Below are 19,469 nucleotides of genomic sequence, written 5' to 3'. Positions count from 1 at the left end.
AGAAACAACAACAAAAATTTAAACTTTAGAGAATTAAAATTTAAAGGTACTCACCTTCTTTCCAGGCAGCCTTTGAGCTCAAACTCAAAACCCCTTTAAAAACCTACATCCAAATGGTTAAGGCCAAGATAAAGTCCACCCACAGACTCAATGGGGTCTGTGCCGGCATGGGAGGCTTACCTGGGCCATATCCATTTGTTAGGCTAGCTTGGAGTCCCATCTGTGGGTCGCCAATTGTTGAGAGAAATGTCCTTCTGGGTTCAGCTCCAAGTGGGGAAGAAGACACTGGAGACATGGAGGCTGCTTGGAAAGATGGTTTACTGTTGGACAGGGCCACATGGCTTGAGCCCTGACCAGAAAAGGTGATCACATGTTTCAATGTTGATGGAGAAGAAGAGAGAAGGGAAGAGGAAGGGGCTTGCTAGGCTTTTTTGATAAGTAAACGCCATGTTGTTAAAACGCCCAGAGGGGCTCGGGGTTCCTCATGGAAGTAGGTGCCCAATTTTATCCATAAGGAGAGCTTTAAAGACCCCTTTTTCCGGGTAGATTGGACAATGATTTTAGACATCAGTCAATAAGTCAATTAAATGCTTTTGAGGGGAAAACGGGAAGCGACTTGCCCATCGCTTGAATAATTACACTAGAAAATTTAGATATCCCGAAGCTCATGAAGGTGCGCTTCCTGTTCTTTCGAGAAACCCGATCCCATACTCACGAATTGAGAGGGTGCTCCGTTCGCAGACGGCCGGCCCTGGGTGCGAGGCTTTTCCCGGCCGAGGGTGAGATGAGATGGGCAGCATGGATCATCACGTCGGGGGTCACCAGATGCGATTTCTCCGCGGGTGGTTCATGAAGCCAATGAGGAAAGAAGACTCGGACACGAATTTCCTTCGGGACGAAACCGACCCAGAACGAAGTCTGGGGGCTTCTTTTATTGATCATACACAAGGGAGGGGTGGATTCACATAGCCAATGCGGACCAATCATGATTGTGCAAGCTTACAGTATATGGTAACTCATTTACTCTCATGTAGACTTGAAGAACACTCATAGTCAATAAACCTTTTATCATCATGCAAACATCCAATGCTTAATTAATGTTTGAGAGTTAAACAGTTGTAACCCCTGATTTAATCAGCGCTTAGTTACAAGTCTGTGGTTGCTGATCTGCTTAGTGTTAAGGGTACTGATTTAATCAACGCTTGGAGTTGGACAGTTTGCCTTACTGATCTAATCATATGGCCAATTATTGCTTTTAGTTTACTGATTTAATCATATGGTTAATTATTGCTTCTGTTCTATACGTGTTACAGTATGGCAGATGCATACCTGCACGTATATCGCAACAAGAGAGCACAAATTCAACCTTGAGTAACAAATACTTTCCTCTATTGAAGCACTAGTTTTCAAAATCCATTTTCTGGCATAGCAAGGGAAGGACAGCATGAGATATACTTTTCTAAACTCAAAGGAGGAAGTTATATATTGAATCATAGTTTCTTATGTTCAAGACAGTTGCTATAGGTTTATGGTGTGGTGGTTATAATGCAGTACTGCAGGCTACTTCTGCTGTCTACTGTCTGCCTGTAGCTTAGCAGATGGAGTCTCACTGGCTCAAGATTGACTCAGCCTTCCATCCTTTTCAGGTCAGTAAAATGTGGAACCAGATTGTTGGGAGCAATAAGCTGCTGACTCTGTAACCTACTTTGAGAGAGCTGTAAAACACTGTGAAATGGTATTTAAGTCTACGTGCTGTTACTATTGCTATTGTAAATGGCTGTTGTGGCCTGCCAGCAGAGCTGGCAGCAGAGTCAGACAATGAGGAGGTTGAGGAAGACCATGGGCCAGTCCTGGAGCTGAGGAAAGCTCGGACGAGGGCTCTGCATCGGAGGCAGAGATGGACAGAGGCCTTCTGGCAGTGATCAAGTGACTACAGAACTAGACAGCAGTGAGGCAGAGGAACAGCTAGAGCCTGTTCCCAGTGTATGCATGCACAGAGCTGCCAGAAGAAAAAAACAACTCAGTAATCAGGGTAGACTTGGGATTAAAGTCACAGGTGTAAGGTGATTGGCCCCTCCCATAGGAAATAAAAAAGGACTGAAAGGGGAGTGGGCTTTTGCAAGCAACAATTCATTCATTTGGTCATTAGATTCGTTTCAGGAGTGTGAAGATCTGTCTGAATCTCAGAGACTCTGTGCCCAGTCTTTCTTTACACAGCACTTCATTTGGAAAATATTTACATAGCCTCTTTCCAAGATAGATAAGGTCTGTAGTCATAAATATTCTTTTGAAAGAATTTGCCAGGCCTTGCTGAATGTGAATGAAAGGGATTCACATTTGTTTAATAAAAGGGGTTTTGTCAGGACCAGGACTGTGTTTTTTGGGGAAGCCTAGGTCAGAACAATGGACAGAGTGGCTCACCAGCACTACTAGCAGTTGGGGCTTATACAAGTTTATCAGTATAGGAAGTAATGGAGTATAAATGAGTAAAGTTTTCTTTCTATATGAAGTAGTATAATATACATACCAGCAAAGTTTTCATGGATATTCTTCAATGGATATGGACCTTCAATGGACTAATCTATCTAAAAAGAAAGTGGCTCAGGCTTCATGAATAAGCCAAAGAGGAATTACTAGAAGAGGTAAAGGTATTCCCAATATTCAGTTTAGTATAGAAGAACATTACTCAGAGACAGGAACATATGCTGTGTTCTTAGCAGAAAATTACTTAGTAGATAGGAAAGCAGAAGACACTAAGAGGAATAACCGAGGCCATAGAAAAAGCCCTAAGAAAGGTGGTTTGTAAAAGTCTCCATAGTGAAAAAAAAAGAATGAAGTAGCTGAGGACCCAGGTTAAAGAAGAGGCAAAGGAAAAACTAGGTGAAGAAAGAATTAGATGAAATCTGACCCAAAAACAATAACCATGAAAGGTACCTTGGAGTCCTAGTGGACAATCACTTAAATACAAGCCAGCAGTGTGTAACAGCAGCCAAAAACTAATACAATCCTTGGTTGTATAAACAGAGAGGCATAGAATCAAAATCACATGAAGTATTAATACTTCTTCATAAAACTTTAGTAAGGTCACGCCTGGAATACTGCATTCAGTTTTGGTCATTGAATTACAAAAAGATGTTGAAGCTTTGGAAAGAATGCAGAGAAGAACAACTAAGATCATTAAAAGCCTGGAGACTAAAATATACGAAGAATGGTTGCAGGAATTGGGTATGGCTAGTCTAGTCAAAAGAAGGACTAGGGGTGACATGATAGCAGTATTCCAGTATTTGAGAGGTTGCCACAACAAGGGGAGGGGGTCAATTTATTTTTCAAAGCACCAGAAGGCAATACAAGAAACAATGGATGGAAACTGATCAAGGAGAGAAACAACCTGGAATTAAGGAGAAAATTCCTAACAGTGAGAACAATTAACCAGTGGAACAGCTTATCTTCAGAAGTTGTAGGAGCTTCATCACTGGAGGTCTTTAAGAAGAGATTTGATAGCTACTTGTCTGAAATGGTATAGGGTCTCCTGCTTGAGCAAGGAGTTGGACTAGAAGGTCCCTTTCAGCTCTATTCTTATTGATTGATTGAACTATTCTAAAATCCTAAGAAAGAAAGGAGTCTTTGTAAGACAGATAAGGATAGATGTCAACCAATAGTTTCCAGTTTCAAGTTTATTAGAATTTGTATGCCGCCCACTCCCACAGGAACTCTGGGCGGCTCACAACAGACAAGAACATTTAATTTAAAAAAATAGAGATAAAAAAATAAAAATACAGTATTAAAATTCATGTCACCCATTCCATCTAAACAGGGCTGGATATCAATCAACAGCCCCAGGCCTGCCGGAACAGCCAGGTCTTGATGGCTTTACGGAAGGCCGGGAGAGTGGTAAGGGTCCGGATCTCTGCAGGTAGATCGTTCCACAGTGCCTGTGCAGCAACAGAGAAGGTCCTCCCCCAGGGAGTGGCCAGCCGGCATTGTCCGGCTGACGGCACTCGGAGGAGGCCCAACCTGTGCAATCTTGTTGGTCATTGGGAGGTAAGTGGCGGTCTCTCAGGTAGCCAGGTCCTAAACCATGAAGGGCTTTAAAAATAACGACTAGCACCTTGAAGCGTGTCTGGAGACCAATAGGAAGCCAGTGCAGTTCGCGGAGGATAGGTGTAATATGGGTGTATCTAGATACACCCCATATCGCTCGCGTGGCTGCGTTCCGGACCAACTGTAGTCTTCGAACACTCTTCAGGGGCAGCCCCATGTAGAGCATATTACAGTAATCCAGTCTTGAGGTGACGAGGGCATGAGTGACTATTCGAGGTGCCTCCTGGTCCAGGTAGGGCCGCAACTGGTGCACCAGGCGAACCTGGGCGAAAACCCCCCTGGTCACAGCCGACAGATGGTGCTCTAACGTCAGCTGTGGATCCAGGAGGACATCCAAATTGCGGGCCCTCTCTGAGGGGTGTAGAATTTCACCCCCCAGGCTAAGAGATGGAATGTCTGGACTAACCTTGGGAGGCAGCATCAATAGCCACTCGGTCTTGTCTGGATTGAGTGCAAGCTTGTTCGCTCCCAATAGGGAATTTCTCTTTGCCTTGGGAAATAGATATTAGCCCAATAAAAAACCCATATTTGAAGGAAAAAATGGAATATTATTACATCACAATACATATTCCTTAATTGAAGCCAGGCTTAAACTAATAGAAGTGCCTCAAAAGTATAGAAAGCAGATTCTACAATTACCTCATGAGAACCCCCAGTCAAAACATTTAGGGAACGATTGTATATTATATCATATCCTAGAGATATTCTATTGTCCAGGCATAGTTAAAGATAGCAATTATCACTGTAAATCATGCATAGAGTGTCCCAGAAGTGCTTTTCCAAAAGACAACTGGACATTCTTGGTTTTTTCTTTGGAAACACTTCTCCTCATCCAAGAAGCAGTAATAAGGTATTCTCTTGTGCCCATATGTCATCACTGCTATGTATGCTGCATTGGCTATCAGTTGGCATTTGGATGCAATTTAGGGTTCTGAATGAAACAGTAGGTTCTGGTTGTTATCCTTAGAGCCCTTCATGACATAGGACCTGATTACCTGAGGGACTGCCTTTCTCCCACTGTTTCTGTCCACCTGATACTTTCAAGTAGAGTAACTACACTCCATATCTTTTCTATAAGGAGTCCTTAGTTAATGGCCATTGTTTAGCAATTGTTTGAAGTTATGGTGACACTGAATGAGGAAGTTTATGACTGTTCCTCAAAGTTGCAGTTTTTGCAGCATCTTTTTGGTTATATCATTATGATTGGGGTGCTTGGCAACCAGCTCACAATTCTGATGGTTGTAGCAGTCACATGACTATAATTTACTACTGCCAGTTTCCAACAAGCAAAGGAAGCCCTCAGAGGTGGCAAATGGTGATCCCATGATGTTTTCATTGGAACTGCCAGAACTGCCAATATAAGTTAGTCCAACTGTGCTGCTTAGTAGCGGACTTTCCAATCCCAATTGCTGCCATTAAACAAGGAAAATGTGCATTAAATATTGTCAGAGGATCTTGGAAGCATGTCTTTTGAGTTACAACTCCACCTTCTAGAAAAGCATCCCCCCTTGAGATACAGATAGTACTCTGTGTCCTTTAATTGCCAAGTGCCATTAAAACCTGTCTTTTTTTCTAGAGCTGGGGTTAATGTGGGTGGGGTTTTTTTGGTAGTAGTGTGGAACTGTTGTGATTAATCTAGTATTATTTTTTATAAGTTCTCCAGCAAGGAAGAAAGAAAGATGAGTCACCATATGAACCCAAGATATTGGTTAATTTCATAAACCATGAATAAATATGTCACTGCTTATGTAAGCATTGCCAGTGGTCTTGGAATTGTCTTGGAACTGTATCATTGGATGGGAAAAGATATAACATTATTTTCCATACCCATAGATCTGAACAAATTAAGTTTCTGAGAAAAAGCAGACTTGTGATGCCACTGCTGCAGTTTGCATTGCATCTGAATCAAAATTCCCTAGAATTCCCAAAATTTACAGGAACTGTAAAAAGGGAAAAACAAACAAAACAAAAACATAAATTACATAATCTTTCTTATATCAGCCAAGATGAGTGATTCCTAGTAAAAACAGCAATGCTGGAAAAGAAAGAAGAGACTAAAATGTAGTTTTATTTTGTAGAATTTTTGTTAATGTCAATAGTTATACTCTTTCTTAGATATAATTCATTTTTCTGAAAAACTCTTAATTCTAATAATTAAGTCAGCACAATTGTATCAGGTTTACAATATCATGCATTCAGATGATTGGGAAGTATATAAAATTAGTGATATTAAAGATAAGGATAAAGAACCCTTATTATTATCTTTTCACAGACTTTGACAAGGTCACAATGCCCTCAATTATAATATGGTTTTTAAGGTTCCGGTTTAAAGAATATGAGAAACAGCTATTTATAAATAATGGCTTATTATTTAGCTTTATGTATTAGCTGGACTTCCTGTGAAGGGTAAAATCCTAATCATTTTTTTAAAATCTAGAAGTATTCTTCCTTTCAATAACTTAGATAAAAATACAGTGTGAAATAAAAGTAGTCACTGTGCAGATATAATTATCTTATCTCTATTGTCATATTTCATGGGTGACTGAAACCCAAAGAGAGATAGCAAGCTGGCTACTATGGAATTATTGTTTGGCATCACTTTTGACAGAATGTTTGAGAGAATGGGTCACTCCATAGTCTTCAAAAGTGTAAGGATTAAGCACTGAACATTGTCAAAAGCAGAGAAATGGATCAAAGAGAAATCCATACCTAAAGACAAGACAAAAGTAAAGAAGATAATCACGAAGGAAGAACCATCACATTCATAAACCAAATCAGGGACCTAAACCTAAGTGAGAACACTAAATGAATTTTGTTAGTTCAATACGTTCAAAGAGAATTATCTCACAAAGGAAAATACAATTCCATCAATTTATCTCTAGCTTTTCCTTCATGTGCTGTTCATTCATGTAGATAATTATAATAAAAATATAATTATATATGAAGATAGGATTTACTCAGAATCTACAAAAAAACTAAAAGCACAACAAGAAATAAAGGCTGGACCGATGAAGTTACAAATTGCCAGAAGTATAAAATCAGATCTCAAGAAGGAATAAGACAATATAACATGGAAGATTGCACTGATATCCAGCCAGGACAAGTCACTTGCTCTGAGTCATATTTTAATCTATGTTAATTGTTCAATTTATGTTATTTTACTTTACTTTGCCTCCAATATTACTATCAATTTTACTGTGGTGGAGTGTTTGGAATGCAGTATTGCAGGCTAATTCTGCTGACTGCCAGCAATTCGATTCTCAGTGGCTCAGCCTTCCATCCTTCTGAGTTGAGTACAATAAGGACCCAGATTCTTGTGGGCAATATGCTGACATTGTACACTGCTGAAAGAGGGCTGTAAAGCACTATGAAGTGGTATCTAAGTATAAATGCTATTACTATTTACTGCTTCCTGAAGATAATTAATCATAGCATCTTGAAATTTAATTCAAATGCCTCAAGAAAAGAAGACCAAATGGTAAAAAAGGGGAAAAAATAAAAACAATTTCAAGGTTTTAGCAATCACTTCACTCATCAAAGATCAATATTGATTAGGCAAGAAATTCACAACAAATAAAACACTATGAATAGATATGATTGCCTGAATTGGGATTTGGAAACTTGACAAGAAAAATAACTTTTAGTTATGCCTTTAACTTTTAGTTTATGCCTTTTCTCGAGGCATTAAACCATGGGAAGAAATCTCTGTTCTTATTGGCCACTCCCTCTAAAAGAGATGTTGTTTCCCCAATAAATTTGTTCCCAGCATGAGATGAGCAAATACAATCCTTAAAGAAATTTATAACATATCATATTACCAGACAGTGTTTACCAACCATGCAAATAGTAATTTATATCTGTGAGTCAGGAGTGTTTGCAGGATGTATTATAAAAAATGTCAAGATGGCAGTTATAACAGAATGACCCGTTTATTTTATGTGTAAGAAACATATAAAACAGGCATCGCTTCAGTTGTGGCTACCATATTGGGGTTTTTTCCCCCCAACCATATCCTACAGACAACTCTGTTTTCAATATTTAACATCTATGACTCTTAGAATTTTTTAAAAAGCTATATATTTAAAGAAATGTATTTATACCTTCTGAACAATAGTTCCCTTCCTCTTTTTCCTTTAAAGAGAAAATTAATTATTTGAAACCATGGGTTTTTAAAAAAAATGCATTTCAAATGAATTCATTGTTCATAAAATGATGGGATATTATTGTAACTATAATCCATAAGTTGATTTTCTTTTTGTTGCATTCTTTATTTTTCTATATAATTGTATATACAGTTTCCATTAGGTTTTTTAAGTATTAGAAACCTGGAAAAATATATGTTTAGTCTTTGCAAAAGACCATAGGACTTCTTGAATAATCAAAAGAAAGAAGCCTAATGTAAAGAACAGTTGTTATAGCATTGCATGTATTCCTTTTTAACCCATGTTCCTGAAAAGTGCAAATGGTGCTATTGTTATTTTATTTCTTGGTTCCTTGAACTGAACCCTAAAGAACTTAATGGTAGGTCTGTGTAATAAGTGCATAACTATAAATATCTTGGCGAAGAGGCTTTGTATAGTAAATCAGAAAAAAAATATTTAGACTAGCCTAGAATAGAAAGTTATGTGAAGAATTCCTGAGCAACCTAATAATAGTTGTTGAATACTAAGGATGGCAAAAAGAAATAAATTGTGTGGAAACCAAATACAACACAATAGAATTATGGCAAAAAAAAAATCCTTGCAAAAATGAAAATGTAGAGTTTTTTTTTAAAAAAGTTTAAATATACACATTAAATATTTGGGGTCAGACTTGTTGGATTATACTTGCACCACATTTACGTAGGGAATAATTTGGTAACAAAAAGCACCCTTTAGGTTTTACCATCCGAACTACAGTGAACTTTCTGACCAGATCTGTAGCATTAGAAGAAAAATTAAATCTTTTGCTTAGAAATGCCAGTCTTCATCCCTGCAAGTGACTATTAGTTAAATAAGTAAGCAAGCAAATAAACATCCTAAATATAATCAAGCAAGTTTCAAATTGTCCTATTATTTCATTTACTCCAAAGGAATTTGACTCTGGGGATGACAGAATGTATATTTCTCTTTTACTGTAGTCTTTCTCGATGCAATTTATCCATTTTAAAGGTGAACTATTTGGAGGAAAAAAGCCCTAGTCTTTCTTTGGGGTAAACATACTATTTAAAAAGAGTGAAGGGTGGAATGGGTTCACTAATCAAAAGAGTGATTATTTCAATACAATTTCTTGCAATTTCATGGAGACTCTAGAAAGAGTGCAGAGCAACAAAAAGGATTAGGAGACTGGAGGCTAAAACATATGAAGAACGGTTGCAGGAACTGAGTATGCCTAGTTTAATGAAAAGAAGGACTAGGGGAGACATGATAGCAGTGTTCCAATATCTCAGGGGCTGCAACAAAGAAGAAGGAGTCAAACTATTCTCCAAAGCACCTGAGGGCAGAACAAGAAGCAATGAGTGGAAACTAATCAAGGAGAGAAGCAACTTAGAACTGAGGAGAAATTTCCTGAGAGTTAGAACAATTAATCAGTGGAACAGCTTGCCTCCAGAAGTTGTGAATGCCCCAACACTGGAAGTCTTTAAGAAGATGTTGGATAGCCATTTGTCTGAAATGGTATAGAGTTTCCTGCCTGGGCAGGGGGTTGGACTAGAAGACCTCCAAGGTCCCTTCCAACTCTGCTATTGTATTGTATTGCTAATGATCCTAATTTACAGTATTGAACCTTCTCTCCTTTTTCAGATATTTTAAAATGTAGAAAATTATTTGGCTAAGGATTTTTTTTAAAAAAAAGCTTGTTCGTTTTTCAAAGTTACTAGGATAACAAAAGGACCAACACTATAGAACAGAGCGAAAGGAAATACATGTACTGTGACTCCAAGGAAAATATTGCTCAGAAGTTACTAATAAAAGGGTCAGCAGTAGGTGCCCTGGATCTTTAATTTTGCCAGTGAACGCCTTCAGTAGAAAAGGGTAATCATGGATAATTTCAGAAAGAATTGTTTTAGTACAAAGTTCTGTAGGCAAATGCCATCAAATCATTCCTTTTCGCAATATCTTTTGCAATGACCACTTATTTTGCAGCAGGAAATGGTGCTTTCAATCAAAGGCAATGACCAGATTAATAATAGGAAAACTGGTGGCAATTTATAGTTCTTTTTAGACCTTTGCTATTTTATCTCTTTTTTTGCAGTCATTTGTATCTCCTTGTCTTATTAACTTTGAGAACATCTTCCATGACTCAACTGCTTCTTTCAGAATACACAATTTACCTGTTTTCTTCCATCTAAATTTAAATAACATTAGAATGTACTTAGTTGTTGTTGATGACTTATGAAGCAAAAATGAATATGAAGAACGGCTGCAGGTTTTGGGATTGGCTAGTCTAAAGAAAAGAAGAATTAAAGGTGACATGATAGTAGTATTCCAGTATTTGACGGGCTTTCACAAAGAAGAGGGGGTCAAATTATTCTCCAAAGCACGGGAGGGCTGGAAAAGTATCAATGGTTGGAAACTAATCAGAGAGAAGCATCCTGGAATTAAAGAGAAACTTCCAAACATTGAGGACAATTAACCAGTGGAACAGTTTGCCTTCAGAAATCATGGCACTCCATCACTGGAGATTTTAAAGAGGAGACTAGACAGTCACTTGTCTGAAATGGTATAAATTCTCCTGCTTGATCAAGGGATTAGACTAGAAGTCCTCCAAGGTCCTTTCCTACTCTATTATTCTGTTACTGCAACTTTGAGATGTCCAATAAAATAAACATGTTTTTAAATGTAATTTTTTATGCTGCTCTGCATGGGAACAGCTGGTATAATATAGAATAGTCTAAGATCCTATTCAAAAACAATATTTAATTTGGAATTCCTTTGTGATTTCCACCTAATGCTGGTCTCATACTGATAAATAGCCAAATTATAAGAAATTAAGTAAAATGTAGCATTGAAAAACTGCCTAACAAATGTTAAAAGGTAGTAAAATGTATTCTTGCATTAGAAAGGTATCACACATGTATCCATCTTCTTGGAAATGTAAAAAATTCAGATTACCTCTATTGCTTTTTACATAACTAAATTATTTTCAGCATATTTATGTAGAAAATAATACTGATTTAGAATAATGGCAGTGGAGAATTTGCTTGGATGTGTACCAGACTGAGATTGGTACCTTGTAACATTTCTTAAGTTTTGCATTATATTCTGCAATATTTCAATGTCACCTTGGTATGTTTCATTAATTGAATAAATAAACCCTAAAATAAAAGTGAATTGTTCAGAAAACAGATCTAGCTTCAAATATAAAGTTTCAGAGATCAGAATAAACTAAAAATAATAATCCACCATAATTTCCTTCAAAATGACATATGAAACAAAATGACATATGTTAAAAACAAAGATATAAAACCCAATTCTGTTAGAATTAATATAATTCAGTGACTGAATGCTAATAGCTTCCACTCCCATAAAATAAACTAAAAGCCAATTAATTGCATGCTGGAACAGAACTGCTTTAGTTTGTTTATGAAACTAAAGTTGGTTCTATTTTTACCTCCAAGGCTAGAGTCCTCCATAAAATGGAGGCCACTGCTGAGGTCTATCATTTAGTTCATACACCATGTACCTTGTCAAAGGAGATCCTCCGTGACAATGTCAGATGGGCAAATTTAATTTGCCTGATACATTCTAATCCTTTCAGTTTTAAAGTTAATTAGCATTTTGATATGGATTAGAAAGCTACTGGCAACCAATGCAGCAACTTCAACATCAGAGCAGGGCTGTCAAACTCCCAGCTATTGGGCCAGGATTCGTCACACGCTGGCCATGCCCACGTCCGGGTTAGCAAAGGGGAAAACAGTCCCGATATGTCACATGATGCCGCCGTGACAATGTGAGTTTGACACCCCTGTTTTAGAGTGAGTCAGTTACCAGCTATAGCTTCTATTTCATCCACAAAGGCAATGCATTGCAATAATCAAATTAATGGGTGGTTAGGACATGTCTCCCGGTCTGTCTCTTCTGTGTGTGTGTGTGTGTGTGTGTGTGTGTGTGTGTGCGCGCGCGTGTATGTATGTGTTTGTGTGTGTATGTATGTGTGTGTGTATACACATACATACATACATACATACATACATACATACATACATAGGCATACCGGGGGTTGTAAATCTAAATAGATACCTTTCACCCTGGCTTGGCTGATAAGGAGTCAAGCTCTGTGGCTCAGTGGTTAACACATCTGCCTAAGATGCAATACAGCCCAGGTTCGATTCCCAGTAAGGATATGGCTAGCTGATGAGAGCTAAATAGCTTGAAATAGAGCTATACTAGTCTCCCTTTATTTATTTATCAGCACAAATACAACAAATGTAACAAAAAGGCAACAGTAAAAATATTGGGTTTCTGTCCGGATGGTCTCTTGTGACGAGCCGAAGGACAGAGAATGGAAATAGTGATCTTCCTCCCATATTTGGGCATACCGGGGGTTGTAAATCTAAATATATATACATATACATATACATATACATATACATATACATATACGTATACGTATACGTATATGTATACATACGTGTGTGTGTGTATACATACATACATACATACGTGTGTGTGTGTGTGTGTGTGTGTACATGTATATCAAATGTGTGTACATGTATATCAAATATCAAAATATTTAACATCAGGGCAGTGAATTATTTTAAAAACACACAGCATGAGTCATGAATAACATTATGTATAAAATTAAATTATGTATGAGTAGTTATTGGGGTGGCTTGTTGGTTGAATATGAAGATTGTCTAGGCATTAGACAGCAGTGCCCTTGAGATGATGTATTTCATGCAGGGATCCAGAGAACATTCTGAGGGGGGGGGGTGAATGTTCCATCTCAATAGGTTGTAAAGTTTGCAGGACAATCCCACAATCCCACAATCACAGTCAGCTGGATGAAATCTCCCCTCGTCATGCCCTTTAAGCAGGAAAGGTTTGGCTGGATGAATCCCAGTCACGAAACAATTCTTTCAGTGGGAACATGAGTATTTTTAAGTATTTTTTTTAAAGTATTTTATTGTCACTTATAGGCCGCCCTTTTCCCTGAGGGGACTCAGGGCGGCTTACAACTCATGGGAAGGGGGTGCAAGACAAAACGTAAAATAATATGTGAATACAAATAATAATAGCAATAAAACACAACATTCATTCAACATTCGGGTGGGGTGTGTGCAAATCTTATCCCCAGGCCTGACGGGATAGCCAGATCTTAAGGGCTGTGCGGAAGCTCTGGACTGTGGTGAGGGTGCGAATCTCTACAGGGAGATCGTTCCAAAGGGTCGGAGCTGCTACTGAGAAGGCTCTCCTCCGCGTAGTCGCCAGTCGGCACTGACTGGCGGATGGAACTCGGAGGAGGCCCACTCTGTGCGATCTGATGGGACGGAGGGAGGTAATCAGCAGAAGGCGGTCTCTCATGAATCTGTAATGTGTAACAATCAGCTAATGTTATTAGCTGATTGGTTATTAGCAACTCCACCATGATAGGCCTTCATCTCATGACATTCTGGAAAGTAGTGAAAAGGTGGCCCTGGATCTTGCAAGGGGAGTCCAAAAGAACATGCAGCTGTGGGGCTGGTTAATGCTCCCAAAGCCCCCACCTTTCCCTTTCAATTAATTTTACCAGTTTTTAGTTTTTTATATTACAATATTTTACAATACACTGCCCAAAGTCCCTCTGTGAGGGAGATGGCAGTTTTAGAAATGTGATCAGTCAATAAATAATAAAAATCTTTTCAACCTAAGTTTAATTTAATTTGACAAGAAGACATTGTAAAAAATATAAATAAATAAGAGTAGAAAATAAAATATGTATATGTATGTATTTGCAAAACTGAGGGTGAGCCTGAGGGAGAGGTAAAACATGTCATCATCAGGCTGAGTCTTGAGGGAGTGGTCAAACGTGTCAACAGTCTCAGGTCCAGTGGTGGGCTGCTGAAGGGTCATGCAGGTTCACGTGAACCCTTAGCTGTGATCACTGGTTGGGACTGCCCACCTGCCCTTGTGCTATGCTTTCCATATATAACTAACTTTCTGGCTTGTTTCCCACCACCCACACTGCCCAGCTGAGTTCTGCACCGCCCCTGCTGTACTCACCGGAACTGCCTGAGTTGATTAGCGGCATGTTTAAAGCTCCGTTTCAGTACCAAAGGGGCACATGCGTGCTCACAACTAGCGAACCCGTTGTGAATGTAAGTGCAGCCCACCTCAGCTCAGGTCCCTTTGCACCCACAAGAGATCTAAATCCAGCACCTTGAATTCTGTTGACGCTTATCTAGTACAAATTTGTTTTGACCATTATTAGTTCAGATGCTTGTAGAGAGCATGAGTTTGCAATAAACCTTTATATTCATTTAAATGTCCTGGACTTCTGATTTCTTGGGCTTGACACTAGTCTCCATAATTGTACAGAATTTGGAGATGATGCCTTAAAAATCATCACTTCTTTGTACAGTACAGTACATTTTGTACAGCACATTCACTTTTGTATTAAGACAGAATTGGTTGTAGAATTTTTCCACACATGTCGATGTAAAACAACTCTTATGACTGTTACTGGAAATTTTCTTCTGCAATAGAGAAAACAGCCACTCAAATTCATGGATTATGAGAAAGTTAGAAGAGCTAAAGTCAACATTTTTACTGCTGGATTTCACATGACATTGATGACATTGATTTCTCTCAGTTCCATTGTTATTTTAAATGACTTGTTTAGAAACATTTCAGTGTAACATAACAAGGAGCATTTCCAGTCAAAGTAAGTAAAAAAGAAATTGTGACTTTTTTTTCTTGGCTGCTTTATGCATCATACAAGTTTAGACTGTCCAATTGCCAGGGTAAGTTATGATCTGCTGAAGTGAATCTTACTTGGCATTTGTAAAACTTGGAAGGATGACTAGAGTTACGTACATTGCTTGATGAGCAAATTTGTCCAATATACTGTGAATACTGTATTGTTGTTTCACATGTATCTACAGATACATCAGTCTGTGGTAGCTGCAGGACTACATAATTTGGAGGTTTCAGGATACAAAACACAAGAAGCTCCATTACCTCCTTTAACAGTTTGTGGAAACTTCTTGTGATACTCATAAGATTGAGAGATTGAGATTTATTAGATTTATATGCCGCCCTTCTCCCAAGGACTCAGGGCGGCGTACAACAATTAAAAGAAACACATAATATAAAAGTTTTTTTTAAAAAATAAATAGAATATCCCAAACCCAATTAAAATTGACAATACATTTTTTTAAAAAAATTCAAATTAAAATTAACAGTGATCAATACTGTATTTTGTTTTGTTCAGGCTAGGCTGGCTTGCTGGAAAAGCCAATTTTTTTAGGGCGCGTCGGAAGGACCAGAGGTCGGGGATTATACAAAGCTCCAGGGGCAGCTTATTCCAGAGGGAAGGCGCTCCCACAGAGAAGGCTCTCACCCTGGAGGTCACTAGCCGCCACTGTCTGGCTGACGGCACCCTGAGGAGGCCAATTCTGTGGGATCGCAATGGATGATGGGAGGCTACCGGTGGCAGTAGGTGGTCTCGCAGGTACCCTGAGCCTAAGCCATGGAGCGCTTTAAAGGTCATAAGTAATACCTTGAATCGCACCCGGAAGACAACTGGCAACCAATGCAGGCCGCCTAAAAGGGGTGTAACATGGGAGCACCTAGGTGCCCCCATGATAACCCGTGCAGCCGCATTCTGGACCAGTTGAAGCTTCTGGGTGCTCTTCAAGAGCAGCCCCATGTAGAGAGTGTTACAGTAGTCCAGGCAAGAAAGGACGAGGGCATGAGTAACTGTGCACAGAGCATCCCGATCCAGGAAGGGGCGCAACTGACGTACTAGGTGAACCTGGTAAAAGGCCCCCCTGGTTACGACCGTCAAGTGTTCTTCTAAACTAAGCTGCATATCCAGGAGGACGCCCAGATTGCGGGTCCTATCTGAGGGGGCTAAAATTTCTCCCCCTATCATCAAAGATGGAACAAGATGCACAAATTGGGATGACGGAAACCACAGCCACTCCGTCTTGGAGGTATTGAGCTTGAACCTGTTCCCCCCCATCCATATCCGCACAGGCTCCAGGCATCGGGACATCACGTCAAGGGCATCGTTTGGGTGGACAAATATATTTCTGAGTATGGAGCTCAATCCTCATAATTCCCATTTTATATAATATAATAATATTCATTATATTTTAGTCAATGGTAAACATTGTCTCCTGTTCATATTGAAAACAGGTATTTTGAGTATAGCCTAGTACTGAGTCTAAGTACTAGAGTCACAATCTAAACTGGAGTATAAGAGCTGCATTGTAGGAGAAGGAGTAGCAGAACCTGGGGCGGAGTCAAAAGAGGTGGGCTGCTTCTGGTTTGGCCTGGATCAGGTGAACCAGTAGTTGCAGTGGCAGGAGGCTCCGCCCACCCATCCAGACACTTCTGTGCATGCACAGAAGTTTCTGTGCATGCGCAGGAGTGTCGCACGTACATGAGCGAACCGCTAGTAAAAAAAATGGAAACCCACCACTGCCTAGTGTCTCTATGTAGCCACAAACAGCCTAATTCCAACTCCTCTTAACTTCTGTTAACCCTTATCTAACACTAAACTAGTGCTAACCACTAGTTGGCAAAAAAAAAACTGTGCATAGGCATGAGTAGTACTAAATCACAATTATAAATAATAAAATAATAAATTTGAACTTCATGTATGCTCCTGACATATATTTATCTTTACAAATTAACATCCGCAAATTTTTCATTTGGGTTGGGGGTTGTATATGTATAGACAAGAGGTAAAAATAACTTGGACTAAGATTTGAGCATGTGATATTTATTATTATTTAGCATATGGCATATCATACATGGACAAGCAATATATACTAACATTTCACCTAGATTAGTAAAACAAAATAAAATATAAATGTTTCAAAGATCTGTGTTCAAATACCGATGTCTGGGCCATCTAATCATTGAAGTGATCATTTATGCTTAACCCCCTCCCCCCTAGATTCTGGACCAGTATATGGTCTTTGCTTATAGCTGGTCTCTTGATGTAATCTACAGTTTGACGTGGGACCCCACAGACACACTGAGGAGAAGATACCATGCCCCATTTATCCAAAGAGTCCCAGCAGTCACTTTGTGAGGTGCAAATCCTGTTCAGGATTGTCCATTGCTGAGATGGTCGTTCAAAGCCTGACATCTTTTTTGTGGTGTCTTTCTTTTTCTGTGTCTTTCTATGTCTGGGAGTTCAACAACCCATTTACTTTCCATTGGGAATCGATGTTAAAGTTGTTGGGCAGGTGTGGTGCCAGTGCCAGTGGGGGTTTCCTGGATTTGAAGGATCGGCTGATAAATGGCCAGTATGTACCAATAGGAGTGAGTTGTTCATATTTTTTCTGTATTCTCTCATTAGGGCACCTTGCCTTCATAAAACTGGTGGTGCTATATGGCTCAGAACAGGAAGCCAGCAAGTTGGAGTGGTTTTAATACATCCACTTATAATCCTCCCGAGTCTGTTGTATAACTTACTAGTATGGCAGCTGTTAAGCCTTACTAGTATGTATGGCACAATATTGTTAAGCCTTACTAGTAAGTATGGCACAACCCTAGTGCTGATGAATGAGGGTGGCAGCTAAAGATTCCCATTTGGGAATCTGGAGTATGTGGATCCTACTATTGGTTTTTGCTGCCATATTCTCTTCATATGCTAGTTTGTTATTAAGGTAGAAGCATGTTTTGCTGGTGCTAGGAGTAACCGTTCTGTCAGTGAACTTTCCCAAGATTTTAAGAACTTTGGATAGGACGCTGTCTGACATCTCCATGTGTTTTTCTTATACTTCTTTAGCCAAATTATCAGTGTATCCAAATTTGCATCCTCTTGTCACTGCCATATCTAATAGGTATAAGCTGAATAGTGTAAGTACCATTATGGAGCACTGTGGGAAGCCATTGTTTAATCTTATCTTACTTATGTTGTCTCCCATTATTATCTGAAAGAACATATCACTCAGCTTGTTACTAGACGATACCATATGGTTTCCTAACCAGCTGACCAATCACAGTCAACGTGTAGTCCTTAATGGAACTGAATGTACACAGAGCAGTGGTGGGTTGCAGGCGGTACGCCTTGGTACACGCATACCTGAGCCTGCGCAGAGCACCGGGTACACTTCCTGTACGGTGCTCCGGAGGGCCCATCCACTTGCCCGTGCTCCTTACCTGCCTTTAAAGCCTTTGCTGCTTCCCTGCACGTGCATAGCGCATACAGCACAAGTTTGAGTGGAGGACACCGGGCCCCATTGCAACTGTACTGTTTGATCCAGAACCCACCACTGACACAGAGGGAAGTAAATAATGGGGTACCCCAAGGCTCTGTCGTAGTCCTTATATAGGTAGTACTTGGCTCAATAGTAGTAATTGCGAGAGGGATCTTGGAATCCTAGTAGACACTTAAATATGAGCCAACAGTGTGCTGCAGCTGCCAAAAAAGCCCACACAAAAGCCCTAGGCTGCATTGATATGTGAAGTATTGGTACTATTTTATAATGTCTTGATAAGACCACTTTGGAATATTGCATCCATTTTGTTTGCCACAATATAAAAAAGAATGTTGAGCTTTAGAAAGAGTGCAGAGAAGAGCAACAAAGATGATTAGAGGAGTGGTTCAACCTATTCTCCAAAGCACCTGAAGGAGAGAAACAACCTTGAACTAAGGAGAAATTTCCTGACAGCTAGAACAATTAATCAGTAGAACAACTTTCTTCCAGAAGTTGTAAATGCTCCAACACTGGAAGTTTTAAATAAAAGATTGAACAACCATTTCTCTTAAATGATATAGGATTTCCTGCTTGAGCAGGGGGTTGGACTAGAGGACCTCCAAGGTCCCTTCCAACTCTGTTATTCTGCAATGATGGTCTACAAAGTGGGAAGCAATTTTGAAGGTAATATTGATGATATGAGCAAAGTGGATTTCTGCCATAAGCAATAATTAAACTTTCGGTGCCACTTGTTTAATGACAGGGCTGATTCATGAAATTAAACTAGATAAATACTGGTATTTCTTTCATTTTTCCTCCCTCCTCCCACTACACACCACAAGAATTTCCTACTTTTAACTAGCAATTCAGCGTTATGGAGCAAAGAGTGAGATACATGACCTGCTGTTGGCTGCTTATATGTCTCAAAGATGAAGTGCCAATATTTTCACTCTGTAAACTGTCTGTGCTACCACTCTTACACACAGCAAGCATTTTGAAAATACTCTCTGGTTCAAAGCATAGTTGGGCT

The 19,469-nt window shown here is 39.3% G+C and overlaps 1 protein-coding gene across 1 annotated transcript; it reads right to left on the bottom strand.

The window, feature by feature from the left end:
- Positions 1–14,614: 14,614 nt before the first annotated feature.
- LOC148049166 (uncharacterized) lies at positions 14,615–18,439 on the bottom strand. Its single transcript, XM_087703573.1, has 3 exons — positions 18,402–18,439; positions 15,781–16,315; positions 14,615–14,755 (listed from the first exon to the last, which is right to left on the bottom strand). The coding sequence occupies exons 1-3, from the start codon at positions 18,437–18,439 to the stop codon at positions 14,615–14,617; spliced, it is 714 nt and encodes a 237-aa protein (XP_087559699.1).
- Between the last annotated feature and the right edge of the window lie 1,030 nt (positions 18,440–19,469).

The sequence above is a fragment of the Thamnophis sirtalis genome, unplaced genomic scaffold (assembly GCF_051295495.1).
Source record: "Thamnophis sirtalis isolate CommonGarterSnake01/CBP01778 unplaced genomic scaffold, rThaSir2_p1.2 scaffold_2, whole genome shotgun sequence".
NCBI lineage: Eukaryota > Metazoa > Chordata > Lepidosauria > Squamata > Natricidae > Thamnophis > Thamnophis sirtalis.
Note: the sequence above shows the minus strand (reverse complement) of the source record. Positions and strands in the feature narration are given on the sequence as shown.

Coding starts and splice junctions, on each gene's coding strand:
- LOC148049166 (XM_087703573.1), bottom strand. CDS start 18,439: ATGCACGTGCAGGGAAGCAGCAAAGGCTTTAAAGGCAG. Junction 16,316..18,401: donor AGCAAAGGCTTTAAAGGCAG/GTAAGGAGCACG, acceptor CTCCATACTCAG/AAATATATTTGTCCACCCAA. Junction 14,756..15,780: donor TCTTCCGGGTGCGATTCAAG/GTATTACTTATG, acceptor TCTCTATTGCAG/AAGAAAATTTCCAGTAACAG.